Raw genomic sequence first — 18472 nt, 5'->3', positions numbered from 1 at the left:
CACATGTGGGTTCTCACAACAGAGTCACCCGTTTGATCATGCCAGCATTCCTCTGCACTGTGCACCAGTGTGGTTAGGGATGAGGTTGTTCCAGTAACAGTTGAACACCTGGTAACCGCTCATGTAAAACACTTTAAACAAGATTCAGCATGATTTACATGTGGCTGGAGGCATGCAAAACAGGTTTATTCAAAAACTGGACCCCCAAAATGTCCTTTGTCTTTCTGTTGTTCTCTTTCTAATTAAAAACGTTCATTCTCTCTATCTCCCATTGGCTTCCCCTGCCATAACTGTCATAGTTTAAAGAATTGCTTTGCATTCTGTAAGATTTCTCATAATTACTCTTGTTGAATCATAATCTTGAGGTTGATCATTCACATTATTTTAATCGTAATTTGTATGACGTCTGTTGGCAAGACTTTTTACATCAGTGCATTTAGTAACTCTGCTTTAGAAATTAACTTTGTTGCCTCTTAAACCCAGAGAGCTGGAAAAGGCGACATCTAATTATGGCTTACAGTGTTATAATAAAACGTGCAGTCGTATGTGGTTCTCTTTGAAATAAGTTGGTTTGTTATTTTTTATTATTTTCCCAAAGTGAGTCAAACCGAAAAAACGCGTTGGCGTAATTAAATCACACGTGAGCAACTTTTTCTGCTTTTATCTCTGAGTTGCATGCTAACCTGTGTTTACTATAGAACAGATAAAGAAAGACAAAAAGAGAGGGAGAGTGAGATAGGCCCAGCCTCCCGCCCACCCTCTTCACTCCACAAAGCACCCACTTAAATTAGGGTTTCCTGTTTTCCACAGTAACCCTTCAGGCCTCAGCCAATCAGATTACTGCACAGGCAGGCAATATTCTGAACATGCCTTAGCGACTGTGGTTTCCATGGCATCAGCCTGCTGAGAAAGTGCCATGGCAGGGGGAGGGCTGAGGTGCTGTGTTTTTTAGAGAAGAGACAAACTATTCATGTGTAATAAATAAGAAGTCCGGTGCACTGAGAAGAGATACGGTCTTAATTCAGATTCAAACTACATACCGTGTGAATGGTGTTGGACATGGATGGAAGTAGTTTATAAAAAAACCTTACTGAACGTTTGACGCTTCTCTCTTGGCCACAGACAAATCCAACAGCTTTGGTCCAAAATGCACCAAATTTATGCTCTTAGATTGAAGTTTCAGTTATCAACTGAAACTAAAGTATGTTGTGGATATACAGTCAGTACCATGACTCAAAAGCACTCACAGTCTCTCCCATACATGGCTGTCACTTCCTTTTCATAAATGGAAACTACAGTTTAAGTGCAGCAATGGCCTTGCAGAAGCGTATGGGCTGTGAACTGGATTTTGGTGCCCATTTGAAGCTATGCTGGAGGGCAGACAGCATTCTTCAGCTCCCAAACTCAGCACTGATTTACATGACATTCAAGCAGGCAACATATGCTCTCTCAGAGTCCATGGCAAGTAAAAATATCCCCCAAACTTGCAGGCCAGGGAAATGACAGATTGGGATATGGGTTACTGAATGCTATGTCACTGTTGCTCATTGTGTGAGCATTTTAGGAGTGGAGAGGAGAGGAGAGTGGAAAGATTGGCTCATACTGAGATATTTAAAAATGTTGTACTGTGCATAATTCTTGAACATATATTAGTCAAATAATATTGTAGTCAGTTTTATAGGAGATAGGAAATGGAACAGGAGTTCAGTAGTGCTGTGATGTCCAACTAAAATAGATCTGTTTTGTACGCTAAAGTGACACCATTATCAAATAACTTTATCACAATAAACTTATCATAAAATCCCTGAGGTGAATATTACTGAAAAGTACCAATTGCATGACACTCAATAAGAATAAAGTATTTATCCAGTACTTTTGCATACAATTGATTGCTATTGGCTTTTCAGCTGTTAAGATTTTCAAGGATCTTGCATCTATTTATCTCTCTCTCTCTCTCTCTCTCTCTCTCTCTCTCCATGCTTTTCCTCTCACTCTCTCCACCCTTACAGTCCTGGTTAAGCAAGAACATAGAGATGAGCTTGATTCCCCTGCCATGCCACCCATGTCCATGCCTCTTGTCCATGCTGCCAGTTTGGTCTGTGCTCAGCCGCTGTCCTCCCCAGAGCACTCCCACCCACCAGACGGCCTTCTGTCCAGCTCCCCACGTGGCCTGGCTGCAGGCCTGCACCCACTACAGGCCCCCTGCGCCCCAATGGGCTCCCCAACTCTTCCCCACCTGCCCCACCTTCAAGCTCTAGGGCTGAATGCATCTCCCGAATGCCAGATGCCCTTCCATCCAGACCCTGCTGCCACTGCCAGGCCGTCTTACCCACATCTACAGCACAACATGCACTTCAATGGCCAGCATAGTCTTCCTATGACTGCAGACTCCTCACAGGCATATGAGCGGATACCCTTCCAGGCTGACCCAGCCGGGTGTAACACTCTGGGCCTGGGGATGGTGTACGGCCCTGCATCTTCAACACCCACCTCTGGAGGAGCAGGGGGGCCTGCCTCCAGCCCCAGCCATGCAGCCTGTACAAGTAGCAGCCAGATCATGGCTCACTCTACCCCTCACCTTCACTCTCTAGGCTACCACTGCTCCACTCCAGGACAAGTTCCCTCACCCACTCACATGCTGGGACAGCCAGCACCACAACTCCAGCACCCACTGGTTTACCATGCTGCTGGGCAGCAGTCCACCTCCTGCCCCACACCCTCCAGGTCTCCTGCACGGATGGTGCAATCTCCCCACTCTGGGCCCTCCTCCCCCCAGCTCCATTCCCTTCCCTACCATTCACCCACCTCCCCTTCTCCAACATCCAACAGCCCTCTAGGACCCCTTGCACTCTCTGGACAGCCTTCTTCCCAGGCTAGCAGCCCTGTCTTTTCTGCATTGTCCCCAGCAGGGTCCATGGTGCACCCCCTGACCCAACAGGGAGACGGGATCAACATCAAACAGGAGCCAGAGGATAGAGAGCCCACCTTCCGTACCATCGGCCTGCAGGACATTACACTTGATGATGGTGAGTCTTTGTCTTTCACAATAGGTCTAACACACTGAGCAGAGATGCAGTCTCAATCCAGATTTGAACTACTTACAGTGTGAATGTTGTTGTCTGGAACTAGTTTAAAATAAACATCACTGAACGTGTGAGGTTTCAGCATTGATGAAAAATATGTTGTGGGTACACAAGGTGTGAATTGACCTTTGAATGCAGCACTCATGCTATAATTTGAGCAGGTCTTGCATAAATTGATTGGAGCAATTGAGACTATTTTAATCTAAAATTAATTCTCTATGATGACCAAAATTACAGGCTGATCTGTCTGCGAAGGAATCCCACAGACCGGCCTTTTTACATATGCTCTCTTGTTTTCCCATCTTCATTCTCTATAGCACTTGAGAAAATGGCCTGAGCCGATTACCTGTTCATAAATGGTCATTTATAGAAATTAGTGAATGACTGGCACATGCAGTAATTGAATCTGTCTATTTGTGTGTGTGTGTGTGTGTGTGTGTGTGTGTGTGTGTGTGTGTGTGTGTGTGTGTGTGTGTGTGACTTTAGAAAAAAAGAGAATATAGATTTACAACTCAAAATATAGGCTAATATATTAACCAACGTTTCGGCAATCAGCCTCACAATAGTGTGTGTGACACTAACATACAATGGTGAATAAATGTGTGTGTGTAGTATGTGTGTAATTTTGCAGTAGCTTGTACTGAAAATGAACCAGAAGAACAAGAGGCAGACGCTTACATTTTTTGGACTCCGTAAATTTACTGTAGTGAATTTGCATGTTTTGCAGTAGATGACAAGTTCAAAATCTTAAGAGTGTCATGACGGGGCCTGGGTTGCTCAGCGAGTATTGACGCTGACTACCACCCCTGGAGACTTGAGTTCGAATCCAGGGCGTGCTGAGTGACTCCAGCCAGGTCTACTAAGCTACCAAATTGGCGTGGCTTCAAAGGGAGGGTAGAGTCAAATCGGGTAACCTCCACATGGTATAATCCTCACTATAATGTGTGGTTCTCGCTCTCAGTGGGGCACGTGGTGAGTTGTGCATGGATGTCACAGAGAATAGCGTGGTCCTCTACACACGCTACATCTCCAAGGTAATGCACTCAACAAGCCACGTGATAAGATGCGTGGATTGATGGTCTCAGAAAGAAAAGAAAAAAAGAGTGTCAGTGGATTCATCATGTCAGTAATCCTTATTGAAAGGAAAGAGACCTAACAGCAGTAGTGGGGGAGGGAGAGAGACTATGTTTGGAATAGTATACTACAAAACTAATTGTACTATTTCTACAGTATGCAGTACTGTGCATCATATGCAAATTTCCTGTATGCATAGAATAACCTGATGGCCTACTTCATTTGTCAAATTGCACAGTATAAAATACATCTGAGTACATTGTTCTGTGTATTGTATCCCAAAATGCTATGCGCTTAATTCGTGAATGTACCGGTTTCATGAAGAATTCAGTCCCCCTAGGACCCAGTTGTAATTTAATTGGCTGAACAAAGTTGCTTTGGGTATTCTGGTTGGTGCCTGATAGTAAATCCTACAATGTCACTTGAAGATTTATTTAGTTTTAAGCATAAAAATACATTAATTAATATTCTGTAAGTTGTATATGACATACCACATACTGTATATCCAAATGGTCAAATTAAAAGTTTCTTTGTGTTTCCAGTTTGCATGCAAACTAATTAGCCTGCTATGCTAACATTCTATAATTCATTCCCTATGATTCATTGATCCTACTAAGCTAACATATTAAAGATATCATATAACACATCTGTGCAATTACTTCAAGTAATTTGATCAAAAGTTTTAATTTTGTGCTATATGGTAAATGGATATGGTAATACCATTTACTGACTGTGTGGGATTAGTTACTACATGAATTAGTATTGGGCATTACAAACACAGAACGCTTCGTGACACTTACAAGTAATATCCGGCATGCATTAAGATCTTTTTCTTGACTCATTTGAATGGACTGCCAAGAGTGAAGATGGTTTTTTTACATAAGGTTGGATAAAAAAATAATAATAATTTGTTTCCAAGATAAGTGGACACCACTTAAAGAACATGCATGTTGTGAGGTCATGTGACACTTGTGAAAAGGTAATGTGACAACAGTGTAGCATACTACTGTTTGTTATATTTATTGTTTCATAATGCATTCTGTCACATACTGTTTTAACCAAAAGAAATTGTTGGAAGTATACAGTAACCAGTACGCTAGTATTCCATTCTGAAGAGAGAACCTGTTTCTAAACTACTGCAAAAGCATCAGTTGGTGTGTGAGTGACGAATATCTGAACCGGTCCCGGGCCTCCCCTAGGTCGACTCAGCCTAAAATGAGTACCTGGTGTGGTGTGTAAAACATCGCCACTGGGGAGACAAAAGGCGGTCAGGCGTGGTGCTGGCCACCCACCCCCTCGTGTACCGTTCCGGCCTTCATAGGTGCTCGCTAACAGCACTTGCCCCTACAGTCTGTTAAGGCTAAATGGGGGATCTTTGTGTGTGTGTGTGTGTGTGTGTGTGTGTGTGTGTGTGTGTGTGTGTGTGTGTGTGTGTGTGTGTGTGTGTGTGTGTGTGTGTGTGTGTGTGTGTGGTTTACGAGGATTTATTTTAGGTTACAAACTGGTGATTACAATGGTATTATGCTATACGTGTGTTTTATGAGGACATTTCTTGCATTTAAAAAAAATCATACTTAATGTTTTATTTTTTTTAAATGTAAAAATGCAGAAAGTTTTTTGTGAGGGTTAGGATTAGGGGATATAATCTATTCTGAATCATTATGTCTATGGAGAGTCCTCATAAGGATAGCCGCACCAACATGTGTGCATGAGTGCATGCATGTGTGTGTGTGGTGAAGTCCAGAAGGATCCAGCATACGTCTTAGTAATTAAAACTGGCCACTCTATATCTAGCCATGCGTAAACGATAAGAGAGCTCATCACATTAACACAAAATCACACTTTGGCAGCCACATAATTTTCATAAAACTGAGCTTGAACCAAGGGAGTGAGAATTTCTATATAAAAATCTATATAAAATACTATTCTGATAACTGAACACAGTAGATATACATGTACTCCATCTTGATTCTTGAACATAAAGATTACAAAGGATGTCATGTTTTATTTTAGATTTTTAAAGAATATTCTGGTTAAATTCTCATTACCGCAACACATCACTCTTCAAAATTATAATAAAAATAATTATAAATAATCATTAAAAACAAAATAAAATAATATATGTTGTACCCAAGAAACAGTAGTAAATAAAAATGATTTATGTAACATTCCATCTGAATAATAGAATGAAAAATCCTTGTGTCCATCAAGCCATTTCTCCATATTGCAACACTTTTTGGCTGCCTTTTCAGAACACAAAAGATTTATTCTGCTGTGATGTATTCAACTTCAAACATGGATACTTAGATACTTGTCACTTCATTTTGTTTTACAAAAATTTTTGTTGTTGTGTCTAAATAACCGGTTTCAGACACATTGCATTCTCATTACCACAACAGATGCTAAATTTGTTAGACAATGAAATTAATGTTCAATCTTACCAACTATATTAGTTTTTACATATCTCTGTGAGATGAAGCAATAATTTTTGCTCACTTCTAATGATTGCCCCTTCTATGAGGGTTTTTGTGTTAGGTCACCTCATTACCGCAACACATTTTATCATTACCACAACATTTGTTTCAGCAATGAGAGACAATTATTTATTTTTTTCAGTATTTTAACTTCAAATTGTCTTTTTAGTTCCAATTTGAATTAATTTGAATATTAATAATGCATTTCATTGTTATCTAAGTTAAAAGAGAGAGGTATGCTGCTAAAAATAGATTGGTAATATTGAGAGATATAGGCATATTGGCCAAAACAATGTTTTTATAATTTTGTACGTTACCTTTTCCATTTATGTTATTTCATAAATTGTTTTTTGTCTCTTTATTGTTTTACTTATATATTTTGCTGAAAATGTTCAATGATAGGCTTTTTATGTGAGAACTATAGTGTGTAAACGTGCTGTTATTGGGGCAAGTTGTTACAAAAGCTTTAGCTTTTTTTTTCATGGGCAATAATGGTGAAAATGTTCAAATCGGTTTTTTTAGCAATGCAGTTGGAGTTGACTCAAAAATACCGGCACCCTGAGAAATTCTCATTGCAGTAAAAGTATGACAACTAGCCCCAGTCTCCTCTTAAACAAAATATTTAAATTAAATTAAAATAAAATTAAACATAGTCATGTTGTCTGTCATTTTTATTCAGACGTAAAAGTTAAAGGGGTCATGAAATGGAGAATCAAATTTTCTTCGATATTTAGACAAGAGGAAACTGCATTATAAAATCATACTGTACATTTCAGAACTCAAAACTTCCTCCCCAGTTTAAAAAGAGCATTTATATTTCCCACCATTCTGAAATGTTTCGTTTTGCAATCTGTGTTTGTGATATCACGAGACATTGCTCAGTTGTAATTACACATCCCACAACATGCGTCATCGCACCCTTGGACCACCCCACTGGCGCTCAGTTCGTATAGTAAACGTAGAGGGAGAGAGCAGGACAGACAGGCTGAGTGACCAACTATTCCTGAACACCAAAGGAGACACACTATTTTGAAGGTTCTTTTGCATATAACATGCATTGTACAGATTTCTTTGACCATTGTCATGTATCTTGCGCCACTTTTAAAAGACACAATGTCAAGTTACAACTCAGAAAATGAGATGCCATTCCGTTTCATTCAGCTGCTCTGCGTCTCACTGTTCTTGCACCTGTCTGCACTATTTTTAATTGTTGGTATATGAAAACAAGCACTAGATGTATGTCTTTTACCATTTTTATGTGTTTCTGGCAATGTGCACATCAGTGCAGTATAGGCTTGGGATCGATACCTTTTTCACGCATCGATAATCGGAAGAATTTCCAGATGATTATCTCTCTCTCTCTCTCTCTCTCTCTCTCTCTCTCTCTCTCTCTCTCTCTCTCTCTCTCTCTCTCTCTCTCTCTCTCTCATATATATATATATATATATATATATATATATATATATATATATATATATATATATATATATGAGAGAGAGAGAGAGAGTTTTTTTTTTTTCCAGATATAAATAGTTCTGCTTATTGCTCAATAGTCTTTGTCTCTTCAGACATATCAACACAACTTTGGTAAACGCTGAGTGTTAGAGTTAATAAAAGGGGGTCGCACTCCAGACTTGTCTGGCAGATGATATGGCGTGTTCTAAAATTCTAAACAATAGTTTATTTTCTACAAAGGTATGCACAAACCGCCAACGCTTCGCGTTAACATTCTGAAGTGCCACAGAGTGCAAGTCGCATTAAATTTGACCCAAATCATTATCAATGAACAAAGATTAGTATAACTGGATGTTATATTGTGTATAAGTATATTTCATAGAGCCTACACAATGTATTTTCAGTAACAAGTATGTTTTTGTGGTTTGACAGCTTGAATGAAAGACCTATTTAAGGCTACATACAGAGAAATTCCATAATAAACCGATCAATAATCGATATATCGATATTTGATGAAATCCCTAGTGCAGGATGAGGTGTGTGTGTCATGTTCATCATGCTTTGGACTATGTATGTGCTGTTTTTTTTCCAGCTAATGTCAGCATGGATTGTTTGTGAGCCAGTCATAATACGATTCAAGCTTTACAAAGGTACTGTTATTGAAGAATGGGACAGTTAAAAACACTTAACAGTAGGTAAACCGTTTCATACTTTCAAATAGTTTCATCATAATAGACTGTTTGAAAGTTTATGATGCTGATGTGCTTGAGGGAACAGTTTAATATATTCGGATGCAATATGTTGGATGTGCATTATGTGTAAACTCTGGATTTTAGTTTTATAATGTTGTGGCTTTTACATTCTCTTCCAATTGAGTTTCAGATTTGGCTGTATTTTAGGGGCTGTACAATGCTAGCCAATCAGAACAATGGACATTTACTTAGAAGTAGGGATGCACAATGTATCTGTGGGCAAAATATTATTGGTTGATAACCGGGAAAATCTATATATTATTATCACGCTGATAATGGAATTACCGCTGATATTTTCACTGATCATTTTTATGGTTCATTTGCTTGTGGCTGAGAATCTCTGACTGTCTGCAGTGTCTTTCCTTCAGGCTGGGACTCGGGCAGCCCCAGTTGACAGGGCGCGTGCACACACACCACGTGTCTGTGTGAATGAAATTCAAGCTTATGTTGGTCTGTGTGCACTTTGCTACGTTCTTTTGGGTCTAGTATTAATTCGGGGTCATCTGCTATAAGTAACGACATGCCATTTCCCAGATTAAATAAAAATGTGACAAAAACATGTATGTATGTTATTTTAGGGCAATCATTTTTGCTTATTACTTAATGAAACATAAACAAAATGTGGGATATTGCACCTCGTTACTTGCATCTCAGCATTGCGATTAAAACAAGCCCCAAACAACCTAACACGGTCCATAGATCTTATAAAACATTTCACAGAGTTATGACTCGTGACTATTCGATCTGTATGATGTTACTTATTCCCATAATGATTGTTGTGTTCACATTTCATAAGTTATACAGTGGAACTGTCACAGATGAGTGCTGTAAGCTTCATTGAATGAGACACACATACGCACCCATTACACACACAAAACACTGCTGCACATGAAGTCTGGCTGTTATCATAAATAGTAGAGCATGTATACAGAGTTAAGGGTTTGTATTGAGTGTTTGTTGTTTAAATTTTGTTTTTGTTGTTTATTGCCTCATTTTGGTTTAATGCATTATCACAGCTGTTTGAGGTTCATTATTCTCTTTCATCAGGATTGGGCACGATTTAATTTATGGAAGTGTATTGTCATTTATTTCTCATTCAAATCGGCATTCATCTGTAATATAGGTAAATGAGAAGCTTTTAATTCATTAGCTAGCAGTTCCAGGTCAAAGGATTCAAAATTCTAACTTTTTATAAATATCGGCCACGATAAGCTGTGAATTATCGGCTATCGTATCGGCCCAGAAATTCCATATCAGTGCATCCCTACTTTGGAGTTTAAAACCGAGTGTTTCAGAAATCTCTGCTGATAGCAAAACATTCTGAGGTCTCTCGTCCTCCTTACTAGGCCCTGTGGAATAGACCTGTTTGTTTCTTTAATAATTTTAAATTACATTTATTAACTTATTATTAGGTGTGCTAATAACATTGACTTGAGTTTATCACAATTTTAAAGGGTATCCAAGTGATCTACACTGTACCATGTTCAACAGGGTAAATCAGGTACAGGACAAAATGCTCTCATATTTATATTAGCAGCCACTAATGTGTATAAATAATGATTTAGGTGCTTGAGGGAGGACGGAAGGATCTTATAATTTTTCAATTGGAATTTAACTAAATCGTGAATGGAATTCTCATTACCACATCTTTTTTTATCATGAATGTTTAACAATTATTAAATGGCAATTATGATCAGTTATATTAACACAAAAAAACAAGGTGTGAAATTGAAGGTGTGTTTCGTAATGAGAATTTTTTTATTTGTTTTTTTTTAATCAATTTGGAGAATAATGATTACTTGTTTAGAGCATCTAACAAAGGTTGGCATGTAAAGTTCAAATCCATTTTAAATATTTTTAAACTAATAAGCTACTTAGATTTTTTTACCATCATTTTGTGTGTTGTGGTAATGATAATTTTTGTGAACATGATCTAGAAAATTTCTTAAAAATATGGATTTTTTTTAAATTATTATTATTTCTTGATTTTACTGTTTACAATGATTTCAGACTTCCCTTTTCATGTTAAAAAAAAAAAAAAGAAAGAAGAATCTAATTCGGTTAACTTTCGTTGTATTCAGTGTTTCATGTGTTTTCAACATTCATGCATTCACACAACACACTAGGTGTATATTGGTTATATTTAAAAAGGAGTAGGCATGCTAGTGTACTCAATGCCTGTATGTTGCACACATATAGGTTTCGACTCAGACATCCTTGTGGGTTCAGTGTGTGAGATGGAATGGAGTTGAGCCTTTTTAAAAGTGAAGTTTTAAACTGATTCCACAAGCAACTGTATCGTCCCCAAAGAACACACCATAAATAGGGTCTGTGTCAGTCTTACTAAAGCTCTTCAGCATTGAGTTTTGAAGGAGGTCAGAAATTAACTGCAAATAGAACATAGCTTCAGTCACTGACATCAACATGAAAATCACTACTACTGACATGAATAAAAAATAAAGAAACAATAGGCCGATTTTATTGATTGATGTAAATATTTTGTTTATAAAATGAAAATAACCAAATTCAAAATGTCCATTCATAATTCATTAATATTAGTGGCCAGCCAATATGTTTTTTTAATGACCAATGCTGATAGTAATAACTGTAAAAGTGGAGGGTGGCCGATGGCTGATATAATGCTACACAAATAATTAAATGTATTCATTGGAAATGAGACGTACAAATAATTGTTGAAATTGAATGTACTCTTTTTTCTTTTTTTTTTTTTTCTCACATATTTACTTATAATTCATAAATTTTTTTTTAAAAAAACGGGAAATTACTATTATTGGAATGTTAAGTAGATGTTTATTATGTTGTCAAAGCTAGAAATACATTTTAGACAAGGGGAACAATACATCCGTTAATTAGCAGATGCCTATAACCTCAAAATGTCCAAATGTTTATTTATAGTTAATAATTATTTATAATTATTATATATAAATATTAAGCACTCTGTACATCCTTTTAATTTTTCTATCTCTTTTCTCTTGTCTTTTCATAAATTCATGAATCACACTTAACTGTAAGCTCTCTGCAGCTGACTGACAGTTTCACTAGATTTAGTTGATGTATCAGTCAGACTATGCCGTTCTTAATCACTTTTTTCCAGCAATTCTGTGGCCCCAGATACTTACGTTTCATTTGATGAATCACTTTTCAGTAGAATTGGTGTGTCATGTGAAGTGCATTCTGGGAGTGGGGTGTTTTTCTGAGTACAGATGAACATTAAGCGTAAAAGCCAGTGCGTATTTACAAATCCCATAGCCTTTCATTTCAATTTCAGTTTTAATACTGGTTGAACTAGTTTTAATAATGCTGACTAGCAACATGAGGAAGGCGGGGATCCCACCTGATATTCCGGTCTGGTTGTTTTTATTTTTAAGTCTGCATGGAGCTGATTAAATTGTAATTATTTAGAGAGTTCATCCAGTATTTAAGAGTTAGTGTAGTATAGTGCTTTGAAACAATGGAACTGTATACTGGTATTTATTTATAGTCAATAAATAAGAATCTGCAGTGCTGTGGTATATACTGTAGGTGTGTGAACAGATGGCACAGGTGATGTCAAAGACTCTTTGCAGGAGGTGTTGGGGAGGGGCTACAGACAGACAGACAGATGGACGACGAGAAAACAGGGAACCAACAGAAGTGCACACTCACTCAAAAAGAAAGGTCAAAGAAGGTCTAGAATGAACACATGCATATGCAAAGTGTTTAATTCGTTATGACAGGTTTTAATTTGAGCCTGATTACACAAAAGCTTTTATCTCTCAACATGATATGATTTATTAGATGTAGACATCTTATTTGGCAAGTGAGTCGTATGCATGTGTGTTATGTGTGTGTTAGACGAGCATAAGTAGTTTTGGGGCCATATTTTCCCTGATGAGTTTGGATCGGTTCCCTTGTGCTGAACAGAAAGAGCAGTAAGTGTCACTATTTACAGGAGTCTTAGTGCCTCCCCTTCTTCTCCTCCACCTCTCTTTCCTTTCCTTCTCTTCTTCTTCCTCTTTGCTCTTCCCTCATCTTTCCTTCTTCTTTTTTCTTCCACTTCCTGTCCTCTCCTCTTCACCATGTTAATTGCGTATTTATTTAATTAATGTCCTCACAAAGGAGCGTGTTTGAGATGAGGCCATAGAGTGTACTCAGGTGTGTGCTTGTGCTCCTTTGTTCTCCTAGATGTCTGTGTGCAGCTGCCACCCTGGCATGAATGCACTGATCTGGGATAATAATAGGCAAAGCCTGCTGTTTAGGTTTTGTATCCCTGTCCTACTGTATACACACACATGCACACTTTTTCTCTCTCTCTTTCCTGCGCAGTGTCATAGAGCTTATAGCTCTGTGTTTCCCTCGAGAGATTAAAGATGTTAGTCCTGTCTCTTCATAATTTTGACATGTAAACTTTTCTGAGGTAACAACCCCTCCTGGCCCTATTTTTGATGTGTAAATCAGTGTCTTGTCTGTGCTAGCCCTTATAACACCATGCTATTCTGTGCTGCTATGAGCCATCTCTTATTCTGGTTCCCTCTTTCCGTTTGTGGGCACGGAAATTCCTTCATGCAACAAATTCCAGGTCTGTAGTATTTAGCCAGTGCTAAACGGCTGTGTCAAATTAATAACAAGACTCCTCTCATCTCTGAAGGAAAAAGAGTGTGTGAAAGGGGGAAAAACTGAGCTCTGGACCCAATGCATCTCGTTAAAAACAATCAACGAACTCTCTTGAAACTAGTGGAAACCTTGGTTTGTGTCATCTTTCCGCACAATTACAGACACAGGAACATAATTTTGAGGTCTTGGCGGAGGCAGACAGTGGCGCTGTGGTCAGTCCAGTTTGCATTGCTGTGGTGTTTGGCTGCAGAGATTTGGCTTGGTACAAAGATCTGTGGGAATTTATGTGACAGGAGTAAGCTCTCTGACCAGGAAACTCTTAACTCAGAGTTATTCATTGGCTGTCATTTTTGCTCCCTATGATGTGTTTATTTATGTATTTTTCTCTTTTCTCTACCTTTCTTTGTTTTGAATGATTTGATTAGAATTTTGCCATTTTTTGTTTTGTAAGGAAGCTTTAGTCTCCTGTGCAGATTTCTTTCTGTCATTTTCTTTTCTTTTCTCTAATATACAGATCAAAATTTCATTTCTGGACCTAGACATAGAAAAAAGTAAGAGTGGAGGAGTGATGCCGGAATAATCGTGGAAAGGAGTGAGGCATGCGGCTGTGTTTTTACCATTTGTGGTTCAATCATTTGAACTTTTTTGTTATCTAAACATGCTCCTTCCTAAACTTATTTGGAACATTTTGTTTTGTTCATCTGGGGGTAATCTACTGTTTTCAGTAGATTTTCAAACTCCCTTGAACACCTCTGTCAAAATATTTTTTATAAATGTTTCATTCTTGGAACACTTTTGTCAATTGGTTATACACACAGTAAAGTGCAACCCTCGCATGTACTCTAGAAAAACTTTTTTATTATTATTATTTATTTATTTTATGGTTTCTGCATTACAATGTATTGTTTAACCTCCTGTGACCAAACGTGACTGCTGTGGGTATTTTCCATTTCCCTTTTTTATTTGTAACTAGTAGCACCTAATAAACATGCAAAATAATCTAGAGCAAATAGTTTTTCTTAACATTGATGGCAACGTATGTGGACAATGGGACTAAGTTGTGAAATTTTAAATAATACCAGGTTATTAAAAGTCAGTAAATGTTTAATCATGTTTCCAGAACTGTTGGTTATTCATGTTTTTGAGATGTTACAGACAATATTTGCATATTTAATTCTGGTACAAAGTAATGGCCAGCATCACCCAATCACTGCCAACCATGTTAAAATGAAATTATACCTTATAAATTCTGAATCTATGCACTGATTACTATTGTCGCATGTCTGCCAAACATGTTTAATGGTTCAAACATCATCTGCAGCCTGAAACTGAACTTTTTATAGGAAGTTTGGATTGGCTGCATAGAGAGCAATAGGTTGCTCCCTTGCACCCTATTTAGTGAATGACTTAACCTCCAGTGTGCTGTCTGACTTCACTGGTCTCAGAACAGTTTGAAATGCACCTTATTTTTATCCTAACTTCATATAAAGCCTCTGAAAGCAGCATTTTTCAGCTATTGGATGAACCCATTGATTCTCAATGTGATAATTCACAGTAAATAAAGGATTTATTAGGAAAAGATTTGCTAATGTACACATTAGTGTACATTGTCATTAGCAGCATGTCGTTCTACAATAAATCCCTCATATTTTAAAATGGTATACAGTATGAAACTAGAGACGTTAATATTTTGGCTCAAACAGGTTTCAGTGTAAACACTTAATTAGGTCTCTTACCAGATATAGTTTTGTTGCCATTTAATCCAAAGGCAAACTCCGCTGTGATTGGCACAATGTCGTTTTGTCACATGACTCTGTATGTCGAAAGTTGAACACTTTACTGACAGTGCAGAGTCTCCTGAACTGGAATCAGTCTGTTACAATTAATTTAAATCACGTGCTGTGCATAACGGAGACAAAATACAACATCCAAACATGTGTACGTGGGGTCGCACAAGGTAAAAAAAAAACATGGCTATGCTGTGGTCGTTAAAGCTAGTGACTAAACATGTTAGAGAGGTAGCTCAGACCTCTGGTCAGAGAAAAGGGGGGTGAATCATCGCCTGGCTCTTCAGATGGGGAATCCACGTATGATTCACAGATCAAATTGACTGCTCTTTTTGTCTCTTTCTCTTTCTTATACACTCTGTTTGAGTTATTTTAAAAGTGCAAAAAGTTCAGAAAACAAGTGAATCCCCTCTCATTGCCAATGTCTTCAAGGAAAAGAACAATAAATGAGCCCTAAACATAGACTAGATTTCACGTTTAACGCTTTGTTGTTTCAGATCAGTTGAAGATCAGTTCCTTTAAACATCTGACTTTTTTTTTTTTTTTTTTTTATAAAGGAAACAGGCGGTGAAGTCAGTCTTGCTTTGCTATAATACTTTCCATCATAACATATCACATAAGCTGCTTTTTACTTAGGAAAAAATAAGGTTATCAATTTTATACCAGGATCTCTGTTTTGTTTGAGGATGCAGCAGGATCTTTTGGAAGCCGTTTTTAGCTCCTCATCAATGGAATAGAAAGAAGATGTTTTATTTCTCAAAACAACTTCAGTTTTGATAAACATTATTTTTAATGTCATTTTTCATGTAACTATATATATTTTTTCAAGTAAAATGGTGAAAATCAAATAGCTTTGTTTTGAAATTGAGGTTGAGATGTTGTTGTAGTGAGTTATAAACAAGTAAAAACTTTTTGTAGAAGCACATACTCTATAGTGAGGCAATAAGGAGTGACGGTAATCACTTAGTCATTGTTACTGTCAGATAGCCCATTTGTGACGGCCCTTTTTATCTCAATAGATGCCACTGTTAACGGTCAGGCAATGCAGTGGCTAGTCCAGTGATTCACATCCTTGAGGGGGAAGCACCATAAAACAATATCAGTTACCTCAAGCTTCGCGTTTGGCTGTGCGCAAGCTCTCAAGACTTGAACCCTGTGTATTATGTTAATAAGGGATGGCCCCCTCCATTCATCCAAAGAGGATCCCCTGTTTAAAGACTCCACACTGAGATGCTTAAACATTATGTGAAAGAGACTGAGATGAATCATTCTTTCTTACATGTGGGGACAGACGATGCTGAAACCTCTGAAGTCAGTTGCTGCTATATTGCGATATATTGCACCGTAACTTCCCGTATTCAAATGAGTCAGATGTATCACTAATATCGACAGTGTCTCTGTTTAGATACACTCTCAATATATGGTTGAGATTTACACATTGTGCTTTTATATAATTAACTGTAAGCTACTGTAAAGTTTATGTAATGTTGGTGAGTGTTTTTGTGGAATTGCTGTCAGACTGGCCAAATGTTGAATAAAGAGAGCACACGTTCAAATGGCAGGGAGTGTGTTTGTGCTCAAATGAACATGAGAATCAAAAAAGTGTTTTTGTCACACAAAAATGGGAAGTGTGTGTGTGTAGAGAGAGAGAGAGAGAGAGAGAGAGAGAGAGAGAGAGAAAGCTTTTGATCCAAAAGGAGAAAATAAAATATATTTTTTATGTATTTCTTAAGAAAGTGCTCTTTAAAGAAAATTGAATACTGTGGCAGGCAACATATTTGTCTTTCCTAAAATTACTCTGCTCAAAAGCAGCAGCCTTAAAAATCTGCCAATACCACAGACACACCACCGGCGCTATTTAAATTGCTGTCTGTATTTATTGATTTGCTGTGTACTTAAACTGTGCTAAAAATACAAGCGTACAGTTTTACCCTTTTTTTACCCAATGTTTAGTTTCATGTTTAATGCCCCATATCATTAGCATTTAAGTCAACTTTGCTGCAGCTTTATTTTGAATGTTAAAAGTTGTTTCTGTGAAATTATTAAAAAATAATAATATATAAACATATTTAATATCTTACACTAATAAAGTTTACACAGTCTTATACTTCTTATACTTATATCACCAGATATCTTGTTGTCTACAGACTGAGTGTGTTAGTGCAGGTTAGAGTAGTTTGCATTGTAAACTGTTATATTATGTGAGCAGGAGATGCTGCACTTTACATGTATTCAGTATGTGTGTGAGGTTGTGCAGTGCAGGTTTGTGTGTGTGTGTGTGTGTGTGTGTGTGTGTGTGTGTGTGTGTGTGTGTGTGTGTGTGTGTGTGTGTGTGTGTGAGGCTGATTGAGTGGGTTTTAAAACAGAAGTCACAATCAGCCCAGAGTAGGTCTGTATGTGTGAAGTGTGTTCATGCAAGAGGAAGAGCCGCCTACGCCAACAGGATGATCTGTGACAGTGGCCGCTCATTTGAAACACTCACAGACATTCTTTTGCATACAAAGCCATCACAAATAATAACATCAAACACAACAATGTGACAATACAACTTTATATTACAAACACACAAAATAATAATAATACACACAAAGCTAACCCAGATAAATACCCAAATGGCAAACAAAGCACAGGAAAAAACAACACAACAATAACATATTCAAACTCAAATGATGCTCACAAAGCAACAAAAGATATAGTATTCAAAAACAACCACAACGTTTATGCAAATATATAATAGCCCGATATGAAATGTAGTCATTTCGGGGGGTTTTAAACACCAAAGAGATGTAATCCTAGGCAAGCATCAGTAGACTTATGTTTACAATATGACCTACTAAAATACAACAAATCCTCAGGACAGTTTGAATGTTCTTAAAAAAAGCTAATATAGGAGATCCTTGTTACTTTGAGTTGATCATTATAGTCTTTACATGGTGGTCTGCCACTTTTTAACACACTTTCATTTAAACACATATATTCTTTACTTGACCTACAATGCTATTTTTAGGACTGTTTTAGGTCCAGCTCTTTGCCTTTTGATGTCTTGGTACCAAATGACTGTTTATGTCAGTATTATGGCTTTTGTATTGATGCTGGTTTAAAAGAAGCTCAGCTGTAATCCAGTGTTGAGCGCAGACTTTGATGACTTTGTTCTCTTTGACTGAGCTCACCTGTTTTTAGTTCTGTCAGAATATTTAGTGAAACCTGGTCCATCCCAGTAAGGCATCGGCTCG

The 18472-nt window shown here is 37.6% G+C and overlaps 1 protein-coding gene across 1 annotated transcript in view; it reads left to right on the top strand.

Moving 5' to 3' along the window:
* nfatc3a (nuclear factor of activated T cells 3a) overlaps positions 1–18472 on the top strand; it is a 106583-nt gene that overhangs the window by 82834 nt on the left and 5277 nt on the right. Inside the window, exon 9 of the mRNA XM_052154834.1 lies at positions 2010–3026. Coding sequence (XP_052010794.1) covers positions 2010–3026 — 1017 coding nt within the window. The remainder of the gene's footprint in view (positions 1–2009; positions 3027–18472) is intronic.

This window comes from Xyrauchen texanus, chromosome 2, assembly GCF_025860055.1.
Source record: "Xyrauchen texanus isolate HMW12.3.18 chromosome 2, RBS_HiC_50CHRs, whole genome shotgun sequence".
NCBI classification, from domain to species: Eukaryota; Metazoa; Chordata; class Actinopteri; order Cypriniformes; family Catostomidae; genus Xyrauchen; species Xyrauchen texanus.
This window is presented reverse-complemented; position numbering and strand designations above follow the sequence as displayed.